Source organism: Rhinoraja longicauda, chromosome 1 (genome assembly GCF_053455715.1).
Source record: "Rhinoraja longicauda isolate Sanriku21f chromosome 1, sRhiLon1.1, whole genome shotgun sequence".
Lineage (NCBI taxonomy): Eukaryota > Metazoa > Chordata > Chondrichthyes > Rajiformes > Arhynchobatidae > Rhinoraja > Rhinoraja longicauda.
Genome location: NC_135953.1, coordinates 121,636,771 through 121,657,825, shown reverse-complemented (window position 1 = coordinate 121,657,825; position 21,055 = coordinate 121,636,771). Strand labels below are relative to the sequence as shown.

Sequence of the window (21,055 nt, the reverse complement as noted above, 5' to 3'; positions counted from 1 at the left end):
CTTAACAGTAGGGGCAAGGGCAGCAACTTCCGGAACAGCTGGTCTAAAGTTGAGTTTCATTTGTTTACCCTGCTGATGCTGTTTCTTTACAATAATTTCTGTAAATGCTCGAAAGTGTTCATAATAAGGCTGCACATCACATTCTGATGACACCAATGTCATATAGGAGATAATTGTGTCAATTGAATTTCGTAAAGCGGAGACTTTTGGTTTGTTATCCGCTGGTTCTTCAGCATCATCACCATCATGGTTATTACCAGCAAGAACTTAATTCTCTATTTCTTCTTCTGTTAAAAGTTGGTACCCAAGATCACCCTCTGTCTTGTAGCCAGGTGCCAGCATCATCTTCAGTAACTTCAGTGTCTCCTGGCCTTTGAAGGATACGATGGAAATCACTGACTTCAAATCAATGACTTTGAAGTTGTATTCTGCATCCACATTATACAGAAGTGCATTCGGCAATTTCATAATTTTTATAGCTTTCCATAATGCTGCTCAGTTGAATATTGCTGATTTCAGATTGTAATTCTTGATGTTAGTGAGTGTTCTTTCCCCGAAGGGATCTTCAAGCAAATCTTCCTCATCTTTGACCAGGAGAACATTAACTAACTCCCTCCTGTGGTATAGTCTCTTGCATGGTATAATTATAACCTGATCCATTGGCTGGATAAGCGATGCAACATTAGGTGGCAGGTACATGCACCACTGCTTCCGTCATTACTGACAGCCTTGTCAACATTTAGGCGAGCTATTCAAAATTAGTAGCTCCTTGACATCATCTGCAGGAATTTTTGAGGATGTCTTCCTGATACTTATAGCAGGAATAAAATTTGTAAAACCAATTACTAAAAATGTGCAAATTAATCCAAGCCTTCTTGCAGTTGTAATAATCCACTGGGAGCTGGTGCATTGTTTTTTGAGACCCGTGGGTGTGCTCATCTCCCCACGATAGCTAACCGTAGATGATGTGTATCATCTGTGTTTGTGCAACACAACACTGAGAAGCTTTCTTTGTTCAATTCAGGGCAGTATGTGGAAGTTTCGCGTTTAAACACGTAACTATTTTGGGGGAGTGACCACCAAATAGATCAGTTTCACACCTGTATTATGCACTTGCAGAGAGGGGGCGGAGCAGCTCGCCCTCTCTCGGCAACGTGCTCCCAGTCCCCCCCAGCGCCCATTGCCGAGAGGGTTGAGCTGCTCCCGGTCCTCCAACAGCCAGGCCGACAGGTGGGGCTGTTTCCTGTCCCGGTGACGGGAGGAGCAGCTCCCGGAAGATGGAAGCGCAATGAAAGCAGCACGGAGTCGGATTAGTCGGTGATTAGTCGGGGGGTTGCCGCGGAGACGGGCCCCGGTTTATTGGTGGTAAGGTACATGTCGCTGATGCGCTCATGGTGTCGGGGCCTTGGGGTTGACGTCGAGTTTGGGGATGACGCCGGGGTTGGGGTCGAGGTCGGGGTTGGGGGCCGGGGGTTGGGGTTTACGCCGACTGCCGGAGTCAGTACAACCCGGAGTGGACCGTGAGTGGGATGGATGGATGGATGGCCTCAGCAGGCCCGAGCACCGGCCGGTGGCCGTCACCCGTTGCCCAATGTTTATTACCCGGGCAACTGTTGGAAAAACCTCACTTCATAAAGATGGTCTGAAATCGAAGAAGGAGACAACAATCAATTAATGGAGTAAGAAGGGGAGCACAGCCACAGGTCAGGATTGCCATGGAAAGGGACTCGAGAGATTGCGGGTGATACATGGGGTGAAATGTAAATCATAAACTACTGTACTATATTGATTGCACAAGCTGGTCTGTTTCTTCATTTTCACGACAAATTAGATGTTGGGAACAACAAAATCGGTAATTGTTTTTAAAAAAAACATGTCCTACCCCTTATTGAGCTATTAAAATCTACGTAAGGGAACAATTACCCTTCCAGCTTCACTTTTGTCACTTACAATTCCCCGTTCGTTCCTCAGTGGTCTGTATTTTATCTAGAAATTGTGTGAGATGTATATCTACTTATGTTGCTTGGAACCAATATTTGTGTTTAGAACTTATTCCCTTTTATATAGATTTTACACAAGGCAATGTTGATTCAGAGCATTGTTGTCAAATCTTTACCTCCAGCTGAAACTGCAAATGGGGGTTTCTGTTTACTGTTTTCAACCAATGATAGTGCTATTAGGATTCAATGATACTTTATTGTCACATATCTGGGTACAGTGAAATGTAAATGAAATATTGCATACAACCCTGTAAAATTATGCAGCAGACATCACCTTGGCAGTACACAAGTGTCACCACGTTTCTGGAGCAGACAAAGTTACAAAAGTTCACTTCACAGTCCCATCTTCAGTGGGTGTGTCCTCCGTCTTCAGTCCATGGCGAACGAGTCCTACTGGTCTGAGACGACGAGCCAGGCCTGCTTGCCGGGAACGTGATGTTTAAGGGCCTGTCCCACAGGCGATTTTCTAGGCGATTGCCAGCGACTGTCATAGTCGTAGCAGGTCGCTGAAAAACAGCGACTGGACCCCCCCTACGACAATGTCTACGACAAGCTACAACAACCTAGTCGACGTCAAGCTACCGACAACTGGCGACCCAATCGTCGCGAGTGGGACGTCCACCTACGACGACAGCTACAACAACCTACGACGACAGCTACAACAACCTACGACCACACAGGTGACAACCGAAGTCAACCTACGTCCACCCGCGACAAGCTACGACCCTGTTGGCGACAACTGAAGACATTTCATGTCATTTTGGCCTCCGGTTTTGACGCCAGTACCTGTCGCCAGTTGACGTAGGTAGTCGCCAATGGAATTCACCGAAGTCAGCACCGGTGACAACCTATTTCACCTGGCATCAACCTATGACAGCACCTACGCCAGGAGACGTCAAGCTACGCTCATTGGCGTCAAACTCACAGTCGGCAAAAAAAATTCAACGTTCTGAAAATCCAGTGGCGACCAGAAAGACGCTACGACTCTTTGGGCGACTGAGGAGACTACTCATGACCATACAGGCGACACCCCTGGAATGTGGGTGGAAACTGGAACACCTGGAGAAAAGCCATGCAGTCACAACAAGAATGTACAAACTCCATACAGACAGCACTCATGGTCAGGATCGAACCCAGGTCTCCGGCGCTGTAAGGCAACAACTCTACCGCTCCACCATGCTGCCCCTAAATTTTATTTGAGATTTTCAGCAGTTTGACTGGAAATCAAATGTGATTGTGATTGAGATCCACTAATTTTGAACAAATTGAGAATTTAACCTACTTGAAGTCAATTGCTACTGCAATATAGGTTTGCATCAGTAAATCTATGTATATTTTCTTAGTATTAAAGTGTTTTACTTTCACATTTTTGCAAAAGATTATGAACATAAAGTGGGTTTAATTTTTGTTTTTGTAGACATGGATCCGGCATTGTTGAAAGAAAGGGAATTGTTCAAGAAGCGTGCCCTTTCCACTCCGGCTGTAGAAAAACGGAAAATACCCAGCTCCTCAAGTTCTGGCTCCAAAAAGAGGAAACTAAGGCCAGATCAGGGAGGTGCCTCAAAACCAAATTCAGGTAATTTGCAGGATGCACTGAAGTCCAAATAATGTTCAAGTGATATTCTGACTTGGGGAAATGCTGGAATTCTTTTGGGCAAGGCCTTATGAATTTAGGAGTTTAAGGTTGTAATGGGTCATCGTGCTGTCTATACGAATAAACAATCTGCTGGAGAAACTCAGCAGCTTGAACAGCTTCTATGGGTGGAAATAAATGGTTGACCTTTTGGATTGAAAACCTGCATCAGGTCCAGCCTAGTCCTGGTGCAGGGTTCGACCTGTAAAATCAACCATTCCTTTCCATCCACAGATGCTGCTCGACCTGCTGTGTTCCTTCTCCCGATTGTTTGTTGTTTTCAACACCTGCAGTCTCTTGGGTTTGGAAAAAATCTAGTCCTGTCCCAAAATTAAAAAAAATTGACAGTTTCCTGAGTTGGCCCAAACTAATAAGGACATTTTTTTTAAATTAGAATCAACTGAATTTTTTTAAGACATTCAGAAACCATCAAAAACATTCATCTTTAAAAGTAAATCTTGAAACAATTTTCAACAAAATCTAAATTAACAATTGATTGGAAACTGTTAGAGAAGATTAAAGTGTATAATCTATGCCATTCGATCAGATTGCTGACGACAACTTTTGACTCCAAGCAAAAGCAGCATCTCTGTCTGGAGGAACTCAGAGGGACAGGAAGCTCCCGTGGAAGGAAATGGACAGAAAACTTTTCAGGGTGGGACTCTTTCAGGCACAGATACTACCAGACCCACTGAGTTCCTCCAGCAGTTTCTTTTTTTCCTTTGCGATTCCAGTAGTTGCAGTCTCTTGTGTCTCCCTTTTCAATTTCCAAATTGGAACACATGTTGAAATCCCAAAACTATGAGTGGACAGTGACAAGCAAACACTGGTGATTTCAGTGACATTTCTCAAGGTGCTTTCAGGCATGTTTCAGGGTGACATCCCTGTTGTGACTGTCACCCTCTCAATAGAACATAGAGCATAGAACAGTACAGCCCCAACAATTCTGTACAATGCTGAAGATGATGCCATCCCAACTCCCATCTGCCTGTACATATCCATATCCCTCCAATCTCTGCAAATCTATGTTGCAATCCAAAAGTCTCTCAAATGTCACGACCGTACCTGCCTCCACCAACATGCCCGGCAGTGTGTTCCAGACACTCACCTCCCGCTGTGAGGGGAAAAGAATTGCCCGCCCATCTCCTTTAAACTTTGACCCTCCGATCTTAAAGCTATGCCCACTAGTATTTGATATTTTCACTCTGGGATAAAGGTTCTGACTGTCTTCCCTATCTATGCCTCTCATAATTTTACATCATTTGCATAATTTTACCTCCGGTGTACCAGAGAAACCAATCTAAGTCTGTCCAATCACTCCCTGTAGTTAATACCTCCTAATCCAGGAATCATTCTGGTAAATAAAAGGGTGGCACAGCTAGCAGAGCTGCTACTTCACAGCACCAGAGAGTCGGGTTCAATCCTGACCTTGGGTGCTGTATGTGTGGAGTTTTCACGTTCCTGTGATGGGGGTTTTGTCCAGGTGCTCCGCTTTCCCCCCAACTCCCACAGATGTGTGGGTGTGTAGGCTGCTGTAAAAATTGCCCCTGGTGTGCAGGAAGTGGATGCAAAACTGGGATAACATAGAACTAGTGTGAACGGGTGATTGATGGTCGGTGTGGACCCGGTGGGCTGGTCTGTTTCCATGCTCTATCTCTACACTAAATTAATACACTAAGCCTCTTCTGCACCATTTTCAAAGCCTCCACAACCTTCCTGTGATGAGGAAACACGAACTGCAAACAATGCTCCAAATGCGGCCTAACCAATGTCCTATAAAGCTGCAACATGACTTCCTTACTTCTATATTCAATGCCCTGATCAAAGAAAGCAAGCATACCATATGCCTTGGAGCACAAAGTGCTGGAGTAACTCAGCGGGTCAGGCAGCATCTCTGGATGACATGGATAGGTGACATTTGTGGTCGGGATCCTTCTTCACAAACTGGAGGAACAGCACCTTGGGTAGCTTGCAATCCAACAACATCAGCATTGAATTCTCCAATTTCAATTAATACCCCCTCCCCTTTCCTGTGTCCCTACCAACACCCACCCAGGCGCGCACCCATTTCTTCCACCACCTCCCATATCCGAGTCACCCTATGCCTTTCCCGTCTTCGTACACTTATCTCCCATCCGCAAGTCCCCCATTTTCCTTTTCCCCCTCTTTTCCTCCCCCCCCTCCCCCAATGTCCCCTTTCATCCATATCCGTCTCTTCCCCGGCATAAGATTTCAATCCTCCTCTTCTCTTAACTAGCTCCCTTTTGTCTCCTTTGCTCCTCCATCCCCTGTCACGTACTCCACCCATCTGCCAATCAACCAGTCCCCTCACCTACCTAACACTTGCCTGGCTTTGTCTCACCCTATCTCTCTTTTCCAGCTTCTCCCCCCACTATTACTCCAATTAAACTGAAGAAGGGGCCCAACCTGAAACATTGTTTGTCCACTCCCTCCACAGATGCTGCCTGACCCACTCAGTTACTCTTGCTCTGAGGATATACTTTGATTCTAATAAATAGTTTAATTGAATTATGAAATGCAGGCATATTGTAATTGACAAGACATCTCTGAATATTCATACACCTTTACTGGGACTAAGTAATTCACATGGATGGCTTAAAAGCTTCTCAGGACAGTGATCTGGATACCCAAAATTAGTGTTGTGAGCACTGACAGTAAGGACAGGGCATAAACCAGATGGCAGCACATGTAGATAAAGATGTGACGAACATATATGGGATTCTGGCTTTTATTGGATGGGTTTTAGGATGGAAGAGCATTGAAGCTTTGTAACATTTTAATTAGGTGCTTTCAATCCATCTCCGTTTGTTAATTTAGGTTGAGATTTACTACTTAATCAAATTGAAGTGTTTACTCGCCTATTTATGTCAGATAGTTTCAAAACATTTAATATTTAGGTTTATAAATTAGCAGTAATAAAATGCTTACATTATTTTGTATATTTCCTTTCTATATAAAGTATTTAATAATTTCTTTACAGAAAATGGATCGTTCTCATACAGGTCACTTCCAGGAAGCACTGGGTATAAATTTGGAGTTCTTGCCAAAATAGTTAACTACATGAAGGTAATTTGCTTCCACATATTACTTTTAGGATTAGGAATTAACATTCCTAATTTTAGATTAAAAAGGACAATGAAAATCTTGAAGGTTCCATATTTTTAAAGATGCAATGTCAGCAAATGCAGCCTGCAGCAGTCGGGTTTCTGTGTACATCCCTTGGGTACGTACGGTGGTGGTGTATGGAGAAACACTTCCCCATACCACCTGTACCTGCACTCTCTCCATCCACTTACTCCCAGCAGATGAAAAAGTAGATTTATCTATCCAAGATGGCAAACGTTGGCTCATTTAAGCTTCTTCCATTTTTTCAAATAATTAAATGTGTGCTAATGATTTGATATAATTTTCAGTTTATAAATATTCTAACATATATTAAAAATATTATATCCTGGTCTGAACTTCATGGTCACTGCCCAGGCTCACCCCAGGTCGGTGCTAAATTTCTGCGACTGTAAAATCGCCAATGTGCAACTGGGAACACCACAGCAGTCTTTCTTCTTTGTTGTAAGGTCTTTCCACTGTTTTCAACTATGTCTGATGACTGGAGACATTTAAAAGTATTTAGTAGGTATGATGGGGCACTAAACAATTATACAATATTGTTTTCCTTACTTATGACGGTTCATTTTTATTTTTTTAATTTTAACTTGCGAATCAGATTTGCATCTGGGCTGCAAGGAAGTCAACAGTGGCATTTTCCTAGTTGAATTGAAACTGAACATTGATTATCAGGATAGAGCAAAGAAATGTCCAATCTGACCAATCAAGTCTTGGGAGGTGGATTGCTGAGTAAAATTCCGTTTAGTTTAGAGATACAGCAAGGGAAGCAGACCCTTCGGCCCACCGAGTCCGCACCAACCAGCAATCCCTGCACATTAACACGATCCTACACACACTAGGGACAATTTACACTTATACCAAGCCATTAACCTACAAACCTGTATGTCTTTGGAGTGTGGGAGGAAACCAAAGATCTCGGAAAAAACCCACGCGGTCATGGGGAGAACCTGCAAACCCCATACAGACAGCACCCGTAGTCGGGATTGAACCCGGGTCTCGGGCACTGTAAGCGCTGTAAGGCAGCATCTCTGCCGCTGCACCACCGTGCCGTCCCAATTTCTTACAATTGCATCCACCAATTTCTGATTGAATGGGTCTGCTGCACTAATATCTTTTTACATGTCTCTATTTTTAATTCTTTTTGTAATGGTCCTGAGATGGGTCTGGGGATGTTTTAGTGTGAAAAGAGTACAAGATAAATGCAAATTTTGTTATTTAAATTTACTTTCTTTATGCAGACCCGCCACCAGCGTGGAGATACCTATCCATTAACATTGGAAGAAATTCTCGATGAGACTAAACTCCTGGATATTGGCATGAGGCAGAAACAATGGTTAATGACTGAGGTAGGCATTTGTCTATTTCTATAACTATTACTTCTCTGACATCCAACAACAGATGACACTAAAGGGGGCAGATGAAGCAGAAACAATGGTTAATGACCGAGGTAGGCATTTGCCTAACTATTTGTATAACTATTGCTTCTCTGACATTCAACGACCCTAAAGTGGGTAGTATTGTAGATAGTGACTTTGATGTTCTTTAGTCAAAGAAAAGTGGGCTGTGGAAGAGGAGCGCTATCTTTACCAATCTACGTAACTATCATTGAATATTGCAAATGAAATAGAAGTAAAAATGCCCAGCTGTATAATACTTTTCATTTAGATATCCAAGAGCAGTTTAGAACAAATTGTGCTAATTAAAATGTAGTCAATATTGGAGTGCACAGCAGCCAGCATATCATCAAGGGCGACAATCAGCTATGAGAAACAACTTGATAACCTTATTTTGTCTGAATGATGAAAAATTGGCCAGATGATAAACAGAACAATCTTGCTTTAGTGTTTTTGAATCTTTTGCATCGTGAGAACGGGTGGTTTGTTTATATTAAGAGATCTTGCCTGACAAAGTATTTTTTTCTGAATGCTAAACCAAGTGTGCAACTAGATTATGTGCTTAAGTCTGTGAGGAAAGTTTTGAACTTAAGAACAAGCAAGGGGGAATTTCAATTTCTCACACTTATTTAGCCTTTTAATTATTCACAAAATGCTGGAATAACTCAGCAGGTCAGGCAGCATCTCAGGAGGGAAGGAATGGGTGACGTTTTGGGTCGAGACTCTTCTTCAGACTTTTAATTAGCTTGTGGCTATTCTGTACCTTAACAATTTTACATTCCCTAACAGATGTGTTATTTATAGTTTTCAAAGCAACTTTTGTCAAATGAATTTTAAAAAAAAAAATGTTTTTCATAATATCATCTCTAATTGGCTGAACTCTTAATTTTAAGCTAATGCCACTTTTTTGGGGGGGGATTACCTACCTGGGGAAGAGTCCAGTGAAACTGCACTAAACTATCATGTCTTTTAAACATCTTAAGGATTTCAATTAAATTAAACTCTGGAAATATAAAATTAGTTTATGCAAATTGTCATTAGAATTTCACTTATTTAGCATAAACCTTATAAAATCTGAACTCCAGGGTGAGTATAGAAACAAAAAATTGCAGATGCTGATTTATACCAAATACAGACACAAAGTGCTGGTGTAACTCAGCGGGTCAGGAACCATCTCTGGAGGAAAGGGATAGGTGACATTTCAGGTTGGGATCTTTATATATATATTATATATATATATGTATATGTGTATGTATATGTATCTGTATGTATATGTGTATCTGTATGTGTATATGTATATGTATATATATGTATGTATATAGAGAGAGAAAGATATATAGATATATAAATATTTTGTATCTATTAGGAAGAGAATGGGTTAATTAGGGATAGTCAGCATGGCTTTGTACATGGCAGGTCATGCCTTACTAGCTTGACCAGGTTTTTTGAGAAGGTATGGAAGATGATCGATACGGATGCTGAATATTATGTACATGGATTTTAGCAGGACTTTTGATATAGTCCCCCTTTGTGGGCTCACATCTCATCGATACCTCCTCAAAAAACTTGATCGTTAATAAATATTGTGGACGTTTGGGACCATAACTGGTTATTTGGCTGATTCCCTTTCTTGAAAAACAAGTGAATCTGATGACGATTCATACTTTTGTGGTTGGGATGGACGGAGATATATGAGTAGCTGTGATGGAGAACGAAGAGCCAAACGGAAAAAAACCCACATACATTTAAGCTTGGTGCAGAGCTAGCATTGTCACAGAGTACTATTGCATCAATATTTAAAGCTTTTAATTTCATTTATTCCTACTGTGTCATTAGTTTGATGCAGACTATTTTACCTGAGCTGAGACCTCCACGTCTCCATAATTATCAGTAGTATTATTAATGGCTTGAGAGACATTTGCTTTGTGCTAACTTTAATTGAAGCAAATATATTAGTGGAACATGTATTTCCTGAAGTGTTTCAATAATTCTTCTTTCTTCATAGGCATTGCTAAGTAACCCAAAAATCGACGCAACTGATGGAAAGTATGCCTTTAAACCCAAATACAACTTGAGAGATAAAAAAGCTCTCTTAAGGCTGTTGGACAAGCATGATCAGCGGGGTTTGGGAGGAATCCTCTTAGAAGACATAGAGGAAGGATTGCCAAATGCACAGAAAGCTATAAAGGTACCAGTATAAATGTTTTTACCAGGACTAATGAGATGCTTTGTTTCCTAAATTATTACCCTTGCCCTTAACTCGCATGGGGTCAGTTGTATTCAAATCTCTGGAGTGGGATTGAGCTATTGATCTTCTGGTATTCTGAAATTACTTTCTTATGAGAGCTTGTATATCTAGTAGCAGCTTGTATGCCAGGAAACAAATTACTCCCCTTACCGTGCACTGGAGGGGGATTGGAGAACTAATCAGCAGTGACTCTGGAGCTGAAAGGAGGAGGAGTACCGAAGATTAGTTTCTGGAAGTGAAAATCCCAAGTGATAAAAGGAAGGCTTGCATGAGTGAGGCAGCAGGTTTTGGAAGTGGCCATGATTGAAGATGAGAATATTAAGGGGAAAAAAATAGGAAGAGAATGGGGCCCCTCAAAGAGTGTATGGAGGCACAGGAGATGGACAAGGTCCGCAATTAATAATTCTCCTCTGCATTTACTATGGAGAAAGTGCTGAATACGAGGGAACTTGGGGAAGAAAATGGGGTTTCTTGGGGAATGTTCTGTTTACAGTGGAGGAGGTTCTGGACATCTTAAAGTATGAAGTTAGTTAATTCTCCAGGGCCGGGTAAGTTATATTTAAGATCACAGTGGGAAGCAAGAGAATAACTTTTTGGAGCCCTGGTTGAGGTATTTGCATCATTGTTAGCCACTGGTGAGGTGCTGGAAGACTGGAGGGTGCCCAATTTTGTCTTTTTAATCACGAAGGGCTGCAAAGAAAACCTGGCAACAATAGCCTAAATCTGGTGTAGGTAAATTACTGGAGGGAATTCTGAGGGATAAGGTATACTTATGTGAGGAGATACAGGGTGATTAGGGATTATCAGAATTACCTTGCGCATGGGAAATCATGTCTCATAACTTTTTGAAGAAGTAACCAAGATGGTAGATGAAGGAAGGAGTGGTAGACATAGCCTTTTTGGACATCAGTAAGGTCTTTGATAAGGTTTTGCATGGTAGGCTGTTCTGGAACTATAGATTACTTGGAATTCAGGGAGAAATAGCTAATTGGATATATAATTGGCTCTATAATAGGAAGCTGAGTGTGATGGTGGAAGGTTGATTTTCAGTCTAGGTCTGTGATTAGTCTTGCACCTCGGAGTAGGTGCTAAGTTAATTGTTTGTCATCTATATCAACGATTTGGATGAGAATGTGCAAGGCATGGTTAGCATGTTTGCAGATGACAGTATAACAGGTGTTATAGACAGTAAAGAAGGTTATCAGAATTACAGCGGGATGTTGATCAGGGGCACGTGGGCTAAGGAAAAGCAAATGGAGTTTAATTCAGATAAGTGTGAGATGTTTCAATTTGGGAAGTCAAATCAGATATGACGTTGATAGTGAACAGTTGGGCCTGTAGGCTATTGTTTTTTTTAAAAAACTTGGGAGTACAAATACACAGTTCCCTGAACGACACGTCACAGGTAGACATCATGGTGAAGAATGCATTTGGCACACTAGCTTTCATCAGTGAGTATAGACGTTGGGATGTTATGTTGCAGTTGTATGAGATATTGGTGAGGCCTCACTTGGAGTGTTGTGTTCAGTTTTGGTCACCCCGCTGTAGGAAAGATACCATTAAGCTGAATTGATACAGACGGCTGTGGAGGCCAAGTCAATGGATATATCTAAGTATGAGATTGACAGATTCTTGATTAGTAAGGGTGTCAGATGTTATGGGGAGAAGGCAGTAGAATGGGGTTGAGCGGGAAAGATAGGTCCGCCATGATTAAATGGCAGAGTAAACATGATGGACTGAACGGCCTAATTCTTTTCCTAGAACTTATGAAAAGATATATAAGGATGTTGCCAAGGATCGAAGGACTGAGTTATAGGGAGAAGTTGGGCAAAGTAGGATTTTATTAAAAAATAATTTATTTTCAGTTTCTATCGGTTGCTTATCATTCATGGCTATTTAATCTAAGCTGGTCCCATTTACCCAGGTTTGACCCATATATCCCTCTCAATCTTTTAAATGCCTGCTTCAGTTATTTGCTCTGGCAGCTCGTTCCATATAGCACCACCCTCTCCGTGAAAAAAAATTGCCCCTCAGATTTCCATTATATCTTTCCCCTCTCCTCTTAACCTATGCCTTCTACCCTAGGAAAAAGACTGTGTGCATTCACCCTACTTGTTTCCCGTAAGATTTTATACACCTCTGTAAGATCACTCCTCAGCTTGCTGTGCTCCAAGGAATAAAGTCTAAGCATGCTCAATGTCTTCCTTTAACTCAGTTCCTCACGTCCTGGCAATATCCATGCACCAGAATTTCACTACACTATAGAATTTGTGATCCGTTATACATATGGTAGTAATTTTTGAGTAAAATCTATTATGAGAAAGCATATTCACCTTTAATTTGAGAACATATTGGGCTAGATCTCGATTAACCTAGCTTGTTCCTTCCATACATTACACTGCGTCAATCCCATTTGGTGTTTACCTTTTGAAACACAGTCACTCTTATGTTTCTCCTTGCATTGCTTTTCGACTCTTTTGCAAAGTGAAGCATGCCATGAATGAGAAGCAACTGATAGTAACTGAAAATCTTACCCACTATATCTAAACTTTTCTTATAATCAAAGTAAATTAGAAACACATGACAATCGTATTTATCATTTTTAATATGAAAAAAAATTTAAAATATAAAATTGTTATTGTAGAAATCCATTGAAAACATTGCTATTAATTAACGTAAAACATTGATATCAATTAAAGTAAAACAAACAAGTTCACTGGAGTCATGATCTGAAACGTCGTCTATCCATTCCCCCCACAGGTGCTGCCTGTCCTGCTGAGTTACTCCAGTACTACATGTCCAAATTATAGCTATTTAAGGGGCGTTACTTCCATCCAACTTTGTGCCCAATAGTTTTTTTAATAATTCAGCATGGTAGAATGCTACCTGTTCCTTCAATATTTTGTTCAACTATTTCTAGATAGTTGAACATCATTTAAAATACAAGCTTTATGAGTAATCAGTATGAAGAACTCGAGTAGCACTGATGTTTTTATTTGTTTTATTTAAATAAATTAATTTTGCATAACATGTATATTATACCACGCTAGGTATTGGGCGACCAAATAGTTTTTGTGACACGACCTGACAAAAAGAAGATTCTCTTCTACAATGACAAAAGCTGCCAGTTCACGATGGATGAAGGTAAAAAGTTTTGTTTCAGTACCTGTTGCAACACAAAACTTAAGTTTTAAATTGGCTTTAATAAATAAATTATTTTAGTTGAGCGAATAACCACAAGATTAAACACTACAACTGTTTGCATACATAGAGTCTTCAACCTAAAGTACCAAGTTATTTAATAGGAGTATGATGAAGCAAGAATTTGATACCAAGCCGCAACAAGTGTGGAAGAATTAGAGGAGGTGATGTAGAGAGACGTAGAGTTTCAGGGAGGGTATTTTAGCGTTTGGGGCCCACACAGCAAATCACGTGTTTGGCACTGGTCCCATGGTTATATTCAAGTCTGCAGGGGGCCAGAAATGAGCAGAGATGTAGAAAATTTGTAAAGCTGGGAAAGTTTCCAGAAATTAGAGGGAGGAAGGGGAGGGAAGTTGATCCAACAAGATTTTAAAAATGTACTGTAAAGCTGGAAACGTGTAAATCAACAAGCACAAGTAGTTGAAGTAAGTTGAAAGAGGAGAAGCATGGTTTTGGTTATGCATCAATTTGTATGGCTAGTCAATAGTTGGAACATTCAAATCTAAAGGGAGCATTGGACTGGTTGAGGCTATCAGCAGCTGATGAACTGATGCAAAGATGAAGTTGGAAATACTATAGAATTAGATATTTTTGATGGATTTCTGTTTGGTTGCAGGAAATTTCTGCTTGGCTCATGTCAGGTGTCAGTTAAATGGTGTGACAGATTTGAGGCAGTGGAATGCTCCAAGGTGGTTAAAGGTGAATGTGATAGCTGATCCGAATAAGATTGAAAGCAAACGCTGAGAAGAGGGCAATGTTACCCATATCTTGAGTTTCAAAAAATCAATGTGCTCTGTGTGCATTTTTAACAATTGTGGTAATCTGCTGTTGGAATCAAAACTCTGCACAGTACTCCAGGAGCTGTATTACCAAAGCTCAATACAATTGTAGCAAGACTTTCTTCACCAACATTCTCTTGTGTTTAGCTATCATTGGTGGAAACTGGGAGATGTTGATCAAGGATTGACCTTAAATTTAGCCATTTTACAGGAGAAAATTGATTAAACAGCTGAAGGAAACTAACAACTCTGAAGGATACACAGCTTGCATCTCAGTTTACCAGTGAAGCAGTTCAAGATGCTACCATGTTGTACTTGTCAGTGTTTTCTTTTACTAATGATAAAATGTGTTAGGGAGCTAAAGCAGAGGTACTGACAGGGAGTACTTTGGACCATGTTTTACTGCAACAGGAAGATTGTTGTGCATTGGGTATAATAAATCTCTCTGTTAGCAAGGTGCTTATTTATACCATTGCTAAAATTCACAATTCTTCTAGGTTTTTTTTTAACTCAATTACACCACAGCAAGTATATTAGCAAAAAGCCACTCAGGAACAATCCAAGAATCAAAGTTATCAACATATTAACCAGATTCACCGTCAATGGAATAGTTGAGAGTCAAATCAGAATGGGAATGGGAACTAAAATGATTTGCAATCATTAGCAATGATTAGCAGGCCTTGGCAGATAGATTAAGAAAAATACAGTTGCTATTAAGTCTAAAGTAAAATTGATGGGTATTATAGGATAAGACACACTCCACAAATTCCTCTTTCTTTTGTGCTTTTGTGGGTCTCTGTGACATTGTTGATTCTGTGTATTTGTTGAACAAATGTCATCCAATCCAAAAACTACCAATTGCAATGGTTGAAATTTCTTGCATTCTGGCATTCATCTACTATCACCCCACTTGTTCTATATTGAGGCCCATACAACCGAGCAGCAGATGGCATGCATCAGCTCTCTGTTGGAGCTATTGAATGTGTCCCACTCCCCACAGCCCTGCACAAATTTAACTTTTAATTTATATTCAATTCCCTTTTGAAAGTTGCCCCTCCCCCACACCCTCCCCCTCTCCCCAGATCCTCTCTCCCCCACACACCTCCTCCCCTGGGCTCCCACCTATTTCTCTTTCATACCTTCCTTTCTTATCTCTGGCCTTTGTTCCAACCGTCTGCCTATCAACCCCCGCCCTCGCTACCTTCCATGCTTTGTCCTGCATTTCCCCTTTTCCAGCTTCTACCTCCCCACAATCAGTCTGGAGAAGGGTCTCGACCCAACATGTCACCTATCTACGTTCTCCAGGGATGCTGCCTGACCAATTACTCCAGCAACTTGTGTCCTTCTTTGTGTATTAACCAGCACCTACAGTTCTTTGTTTCTCCAACTGAAAGTTCACTGTTTGTGGCACTTTAAGAAAGATCAATAATCCATAGGCTTTCAGAAGACTGTTATCAAACAAAATTTCTTGCAGATATTAAATTAATGTCCAAAGGTTTATGTTGGAGTTATTTTTTATTTAAGAGCTGCATTAAAGGAATTAGGTCAGTAACGGATAAGATGAGAAGAAGGTTGCTTAAATGGAAGTGATTTGATTTTCTGTGCTGACCATTACTTTGTAAAATATTTATAATGATTATTTTTGCACCCAGTTTTTTCTTTTCACGATCTTAAGTATTTTACATTTAAATAATTGGATTTCATTGATCCTGTAACATATGCTTCTTCATTCGCTTGCAACTAAAGCCTCTCTGTGGGTATATGTGCCATTGTTACCAGACAATCCCAGATTGCTTCTGTAATTAATGTATGATACTTTATTATCAAATATCACTTCAGCCGCCAGGATGGCTGTGGCATGGCTGCGCAATGCTCTCCGGGAGCTACCCTGCAAATGTAAAACCCATTTTGCAGACAGTTGCAGACTTGTTGGCACTTTGCTGTATACTGCAGTGTAATGGCAATAAGAGTGTGACAATATTATGCTGTCACCCACTAACCAAGTGCAGGCCTGCATCCTGAAAGGTTTCCATGTGTCTGTGTGGAACATTTTCAATGAAAACAAATTATTTTCAACTGAAAACAGGTTGGATATATTGGATGTTGGTTGATTTTGACTACTTAATCCATTCTATTCATTAATAACTAGAAATAAAACCTCTGTGTAACAAGAAGCTTTTATTCTGATGTAGAATTTCAGAAGCTGTGGAGAAGCATTCCAGTGGATTCTATGGATGAAGAGAAGATTGAAGACTATTTGAAAAGACAGGGCATTTCTTCAATGCAGGAGACAGGACCAAAGAAGGTGGTATATTCCTTCCCAATGTGGCTATCTCACTTGTCCGTACATATAACCCTTCACAACCTTCAGCATCATGTATGCTGTACTCTGATCCTCTATATCTTGGAGTTGTAAAGTAAAAAAGCATGAATATAATGATTTTCTTTTGTAATATGACATAAAATTTATATTATGTGATTTATAATATTTTTATTATTGTTATTATTATGTATTATTATATAATGAATGCAGACAATTCAAACATGCCCAGGCACGATTTATTGCACCATCTTCTGTTCCCTGACCAGAGTTGCATTTGTCAAATTAGTTGCCAAACCTCCTTTCCATTTTTTCCTCTAATTTTATATCAGTCTGATTCATTAACCTGAAATGGTTTAACCTTCATTGTTTCAGAACTCTGTGTTTTATGACAGATATTCTCCTATACATTTCTGCACTAATGCCTAAGTCTTATGTCGATATAATGGGAAAAGCCTATATGTATAATGCCTACATGTATAATGTGCACACATCAACGCCAATGTAACATATAAAAATCATTGCAAAAGGATATCTCTTAAAATATATTCTTTGGGACGCTTAATTTGTTTCCATTCACTTTGAATGATTACCCTTAACTTCTGAACTTTTCTTTACCCCATCTACCCAATATGTATGCACATATGTTGCTGCAATTCCAATACCCCTAATCTTTACCAGTACTCTCCTTTAAGACGTCAAATCCACTTTATTTCCCTCATTTATCACATATCTATCACCGTTAAGGAATTTGAACCAGTTTTCTTTTCATCTGTACTGTGGTAATTTCATCCAGAATTCGAAAATTCATCCTACTACCGATGTTAATTTTACTGATCTGTGGCGAGCTGTAGAAACTATCTTTTTATTAAACTGGGTACAACATTGGCTAATCTCTTGCTAGTCAACATTCAATGGACACTGCAATAAAGTTTTTACATCTTTGTTTCTTGGGATCCCAAAATGTATGTCAGGCCTGTGGCATTATGCCTTCATTTGAAGCCTAACTAATTCTTAGGCATAGAATTATTTTTAAAATTATTGTTGGACAGAAATACTCACTTGGCTTCTCTCTTCCTTAAACAAAACTTCAGTTGACCTTCCTTTGCATTTTGTATTAGCATCCACCTGCTCAATTTTGCATTTTGAACAAATGGGAAAAACATTAGTTCTCTGCAATCTAGTATTTGCATCTTAACATATTATAGAAATAATATTGAAGCGCTGGATGTGGTTATAGTCACCTGGTGTAAGCAAATACAAATAATAAAACAATGAGGCCTTTTCTCTTGGAACGGCAGATTGCATCTCTCTTTTGCACTATGTGAGTATTCCCCAAGACTGTGTTGTACCTTTAACCCTCAATACACTCTGCCATGCTTTCAAGACTCATGCCCTTGGCCTCACCATCTGCAATGTCTTTCTTGCTGCCCTCAATTCTCTTGCTTCTCTCATGACTCTGGCCAGCTATTGTTCTTCCATTGTCCTCTTGTCTTCTGTATTAATCCCTTCCATTCCTTGTACATTTTAGCTTTATTAAATAACCATTTACTAGAAGACTGCTGTACGTTATTTACAAAAATATGTATATTTATTTCAGGTGTCTGTTCAGAAGAGGAAGAAGTCTGCTTCTCAAAGAAAAAGGAAATTCAAGGCACATAATAATCATATGGCAGGCTTACTGGAAGACTACTCTGAGGGAGTATCTGGCAAAGAATAGTAGGACTGAAAGAGGAAGTAGAATGATACTTGAAGATAAACTGAACAATTCACCAAAGGTGTTATGATTGAAGAACAGTGCCAGAAGACTGATTGTAGCTTTTCCATTGATATTCTTTAGTTCTGTTACTTAAATCTAATGCTTTTTGTTATGTCTTATTATAAAGTTTTGTGAAACCAACATTACTGATTCTGGAGTGACCTGAAAGAATTTGGCCAAAAAAACTCTTGTTTCTCTTTTTGGAATGATTGCTCAGTAAAATGTGATACCTGCATCATGGGTTCAGATCTCTCTCTCTGTTGGAACTCTGACGTGCTTTTGGGGAGTATTGTACAATAAACGTAGGCATTTATTATATGAAAAACTGATTGTTAATGGATGCCCTGTTTTGAGCAACATAGAGTTTTCTCATGCATAATTCTGCACAGAAAAGTGGGCAGCCTGCTTCAGAGGTAGTGGTTATCTGCCATTGAATTTGAGCAGATCTTAGTGGAAAATATATCCATTACCTCATGACTAAAATAAATTTGCATAAACCCGTAATTACTCTTAACACCACAGCAATAATTTCAACAGATAAATTCTGTCCTCAAATATCAATATTTAAGATTAACAGCAAATGATTTTTTTTGCTACCTGGAATAAATCCCAACGCACATTGCGTTATGAAGCAAGCAATTAGGGCAGATGACCCAAAACTCTACTGAAAAAATCTTATAAGAAACAGGGAAGGAAGGTGGAGTGTATTAAAGAGGAAATTGGAAAGCTTCAGGTTGTGGCTGCATGGCTCTCCCAGGATTTGTTCAAGCAAAGACAAAAGTGGTTTAGAAGCTAGAACTGGAATGCACAGTTATCTCAGAAAGCTGTAAGACTGGAGGAGTGATAGGAATGTGGTGGCATTTTACAATGGAATGTGATTTTTAAATATTTGCTTAACTGGGTGTCAATGTAGGTTAGTAATCACGCAGACTCTAGGTAAATTGGACTTGGTGTATGATCCAGCCCGAGGGATTTAATGACAAGTTTAGGGAAGCTGATCTAGGAGCACATTGACATTTTCAAGTCCAGACACAAATTGCATGAATGACAATTTCAGCAACAGATGATCCTAGACAGAGATGAAAGTCAGCTGAGGGAACAGAAATATCAGCTGTAGTCCTATAGTGTGTGGCGTCAGAAATCTGTATTCGTCAATCATATCAGTTGAGTTGAGGTCAGTCTTGAATAATCTTGCGCAATTTCTGAGGAGAGGTTTGAAGTCAGAAGAGACAGTTTATTTTGAGGACTGAAGTTAATGGCTTAGATTTTTTTTAGATGGAAGTTTTTCCTCATCCAGTACTAGATATCTTATGATTGTGAATTTGTTGCTTGCTTATTCAAATTGTATGATTCAACCAGATCCTTATTTTTTATAACAGTGCAAGTGATCACTGATAATATAAAGACAAAAAGATCATAAGGGGTAAAATTTAAACTAAAGAATGAATAGTCAATTCAACAAAATAAATTACTAATTGTGGCAGAGAAGGTGATGTAGGAGCTGGTGAAGCCACTGTGGTTACAACCACCACATCTGCAGTAAATGTTTGCATTGCATGAAACATTGGCTCAGTCTTGATGAGCCGATGTCCACGTTTTGGCACAATCAGACTGGGGCAGCAATAATGGAAACTAAATAAATGGCAGGGATTTCAGTCAAATATTTTATATCAGTTTTCATGGTAGAAGATACTTTAAACATCTCAAGAATGATATAAAATCAGAAGCAAATAAGAGGATTTTAAAGCAATTACCAGACTGAGGAACTATCCCAAACTGAAATGTCATCTGTCTATTCTTTCTCCAGATGTTGCCTGACCTGCTGAGTTCCTCCAGCACTTTGAGTTTTGGTCAATATTCTAGTATCTGCACTTTCTTGTGTCTCCAAAGCAATTACTATCATTGGAGATCAAGCACTAGGAAAATTAATCAGACAAAAGACTGAAACCTCCTGGATTTAATGTCCTGCTTTCTTGGATCTTAAACTAAGTGGTTGCAAAGATGGTTGATACATGCTATGGTCTTGCAAATTTCCTTAGATTTAAGAAAGGTCCTAGCACATTGAAGAGCTGCAAATGTAATGGCCCCCATGCAAGAAAGGGGAGGAAATAGGAAGCCATATGCCAGTTAGACTAATGTCTATTATCAGATAATTCTGGAATCCATTATGAAGAAATTTGTTGCAGATCACGGAAATGTGATGACAAAAGGGAACAATTAGATGTTGCAGATTTGGGCATTGGGGATAAGGTATGACTATGGATAGATTGGTTAATTGATAGAAAACAGCCTGGATGGGTCATTTTCAGGATGACAAGGCAACTAATGGGGCTCCATATGAATCAGTGATGATGTCAGTTATGTTCAAAGAAAGAACCAAGTGACTACACGGATAGATGAGAAAACTAGTTGCTTCAGTCCCTGCCCTTGATACTCTATTCCTGCAGAAAGATTACAATTTTATCAAATCCCCACTTTCTATATCTCAACCCATCGTTTTCATTATTTGCTGATATGATTTTATCTCACTCCTTAACATTGTAAATAGTATAATCTGATCTATTTCTGGCATTGCAA

The 21,055-nt window shown here is 39.8% G+C and overlaps 1 protein-coding gene across 3 annotated transcripts; it reads left to right on the top strand.

Annotated features, from left to right (window-relative positions):
• Nucleotides 1-1,210: 1,210 nt before the first annotated feature.
• gtf2e2 (general transcription factor IIE, polypeptide 2, beta) lies at nt 1,211-18,790 on the top strand. Of its 3 annotated transcripts, none has more exons than XM_078412222.1 (8): nt 1,211-1,365; nt 3,418-3,576; nt 6,635-6,720; nt 8,016-8,123; nt 10,177-10,359; nt 13,470-13,563; nt 16,592-16,704; nt 18,320-18,790. In XM_078412222.1, exons 2-8 carry the CDS (start codon nt 3,420-3,422, stop codon nt 18,437-18,439), a joined length of 861 nt encoding a protein of 286 aa, XP_078268348.1. In that variant the 5' UTR covers nt 1,211-1,365; nt 3,418-3,419; the 3' UTR covers nt 18,440-18,790. The 3 variants fall into 3 exon arrangements, with proteins under 3 accessions (XP_078268348.1, XP_078268339.1, XP_078268358.1); XM_078412213.1 differs by having other exon boundaries at nt 1,219-1,370; XM_078412232.1 differs by lacking the exon at nt 1,211-1,365 and adding an exon at nt 1,517-1,703.
• The last annotated feature ends 2,265 nt before the right edge of the window (nt 18,791-21,055 follow it).

Excerpts from the sequence above, each read along its gene's own strand:
- gtf2e2 (XM_078412222.1), top strand. The coding sequence starts at position 3,420 with ATGGATCCGGCATTGTTGAAAGAAAGGGAATTGTTCAAGAAGCGTGCC. Across the intron at positions 3,577-6,634 it reads TGCCTCAAAACCAAATTCAG|AAAATGGATCGTTCTCATAC; the intron begins GTAATTTGCAGG and ends ATTTCTTTACAG. Across the intron at positions 16,705-18,319 it reads AGGAGACAGGACCAAAGAAG|GTGTCTGTTCAGAAGAGGAA; the intron begins GTGGTATATTCC and ends TATTTATTTCAG.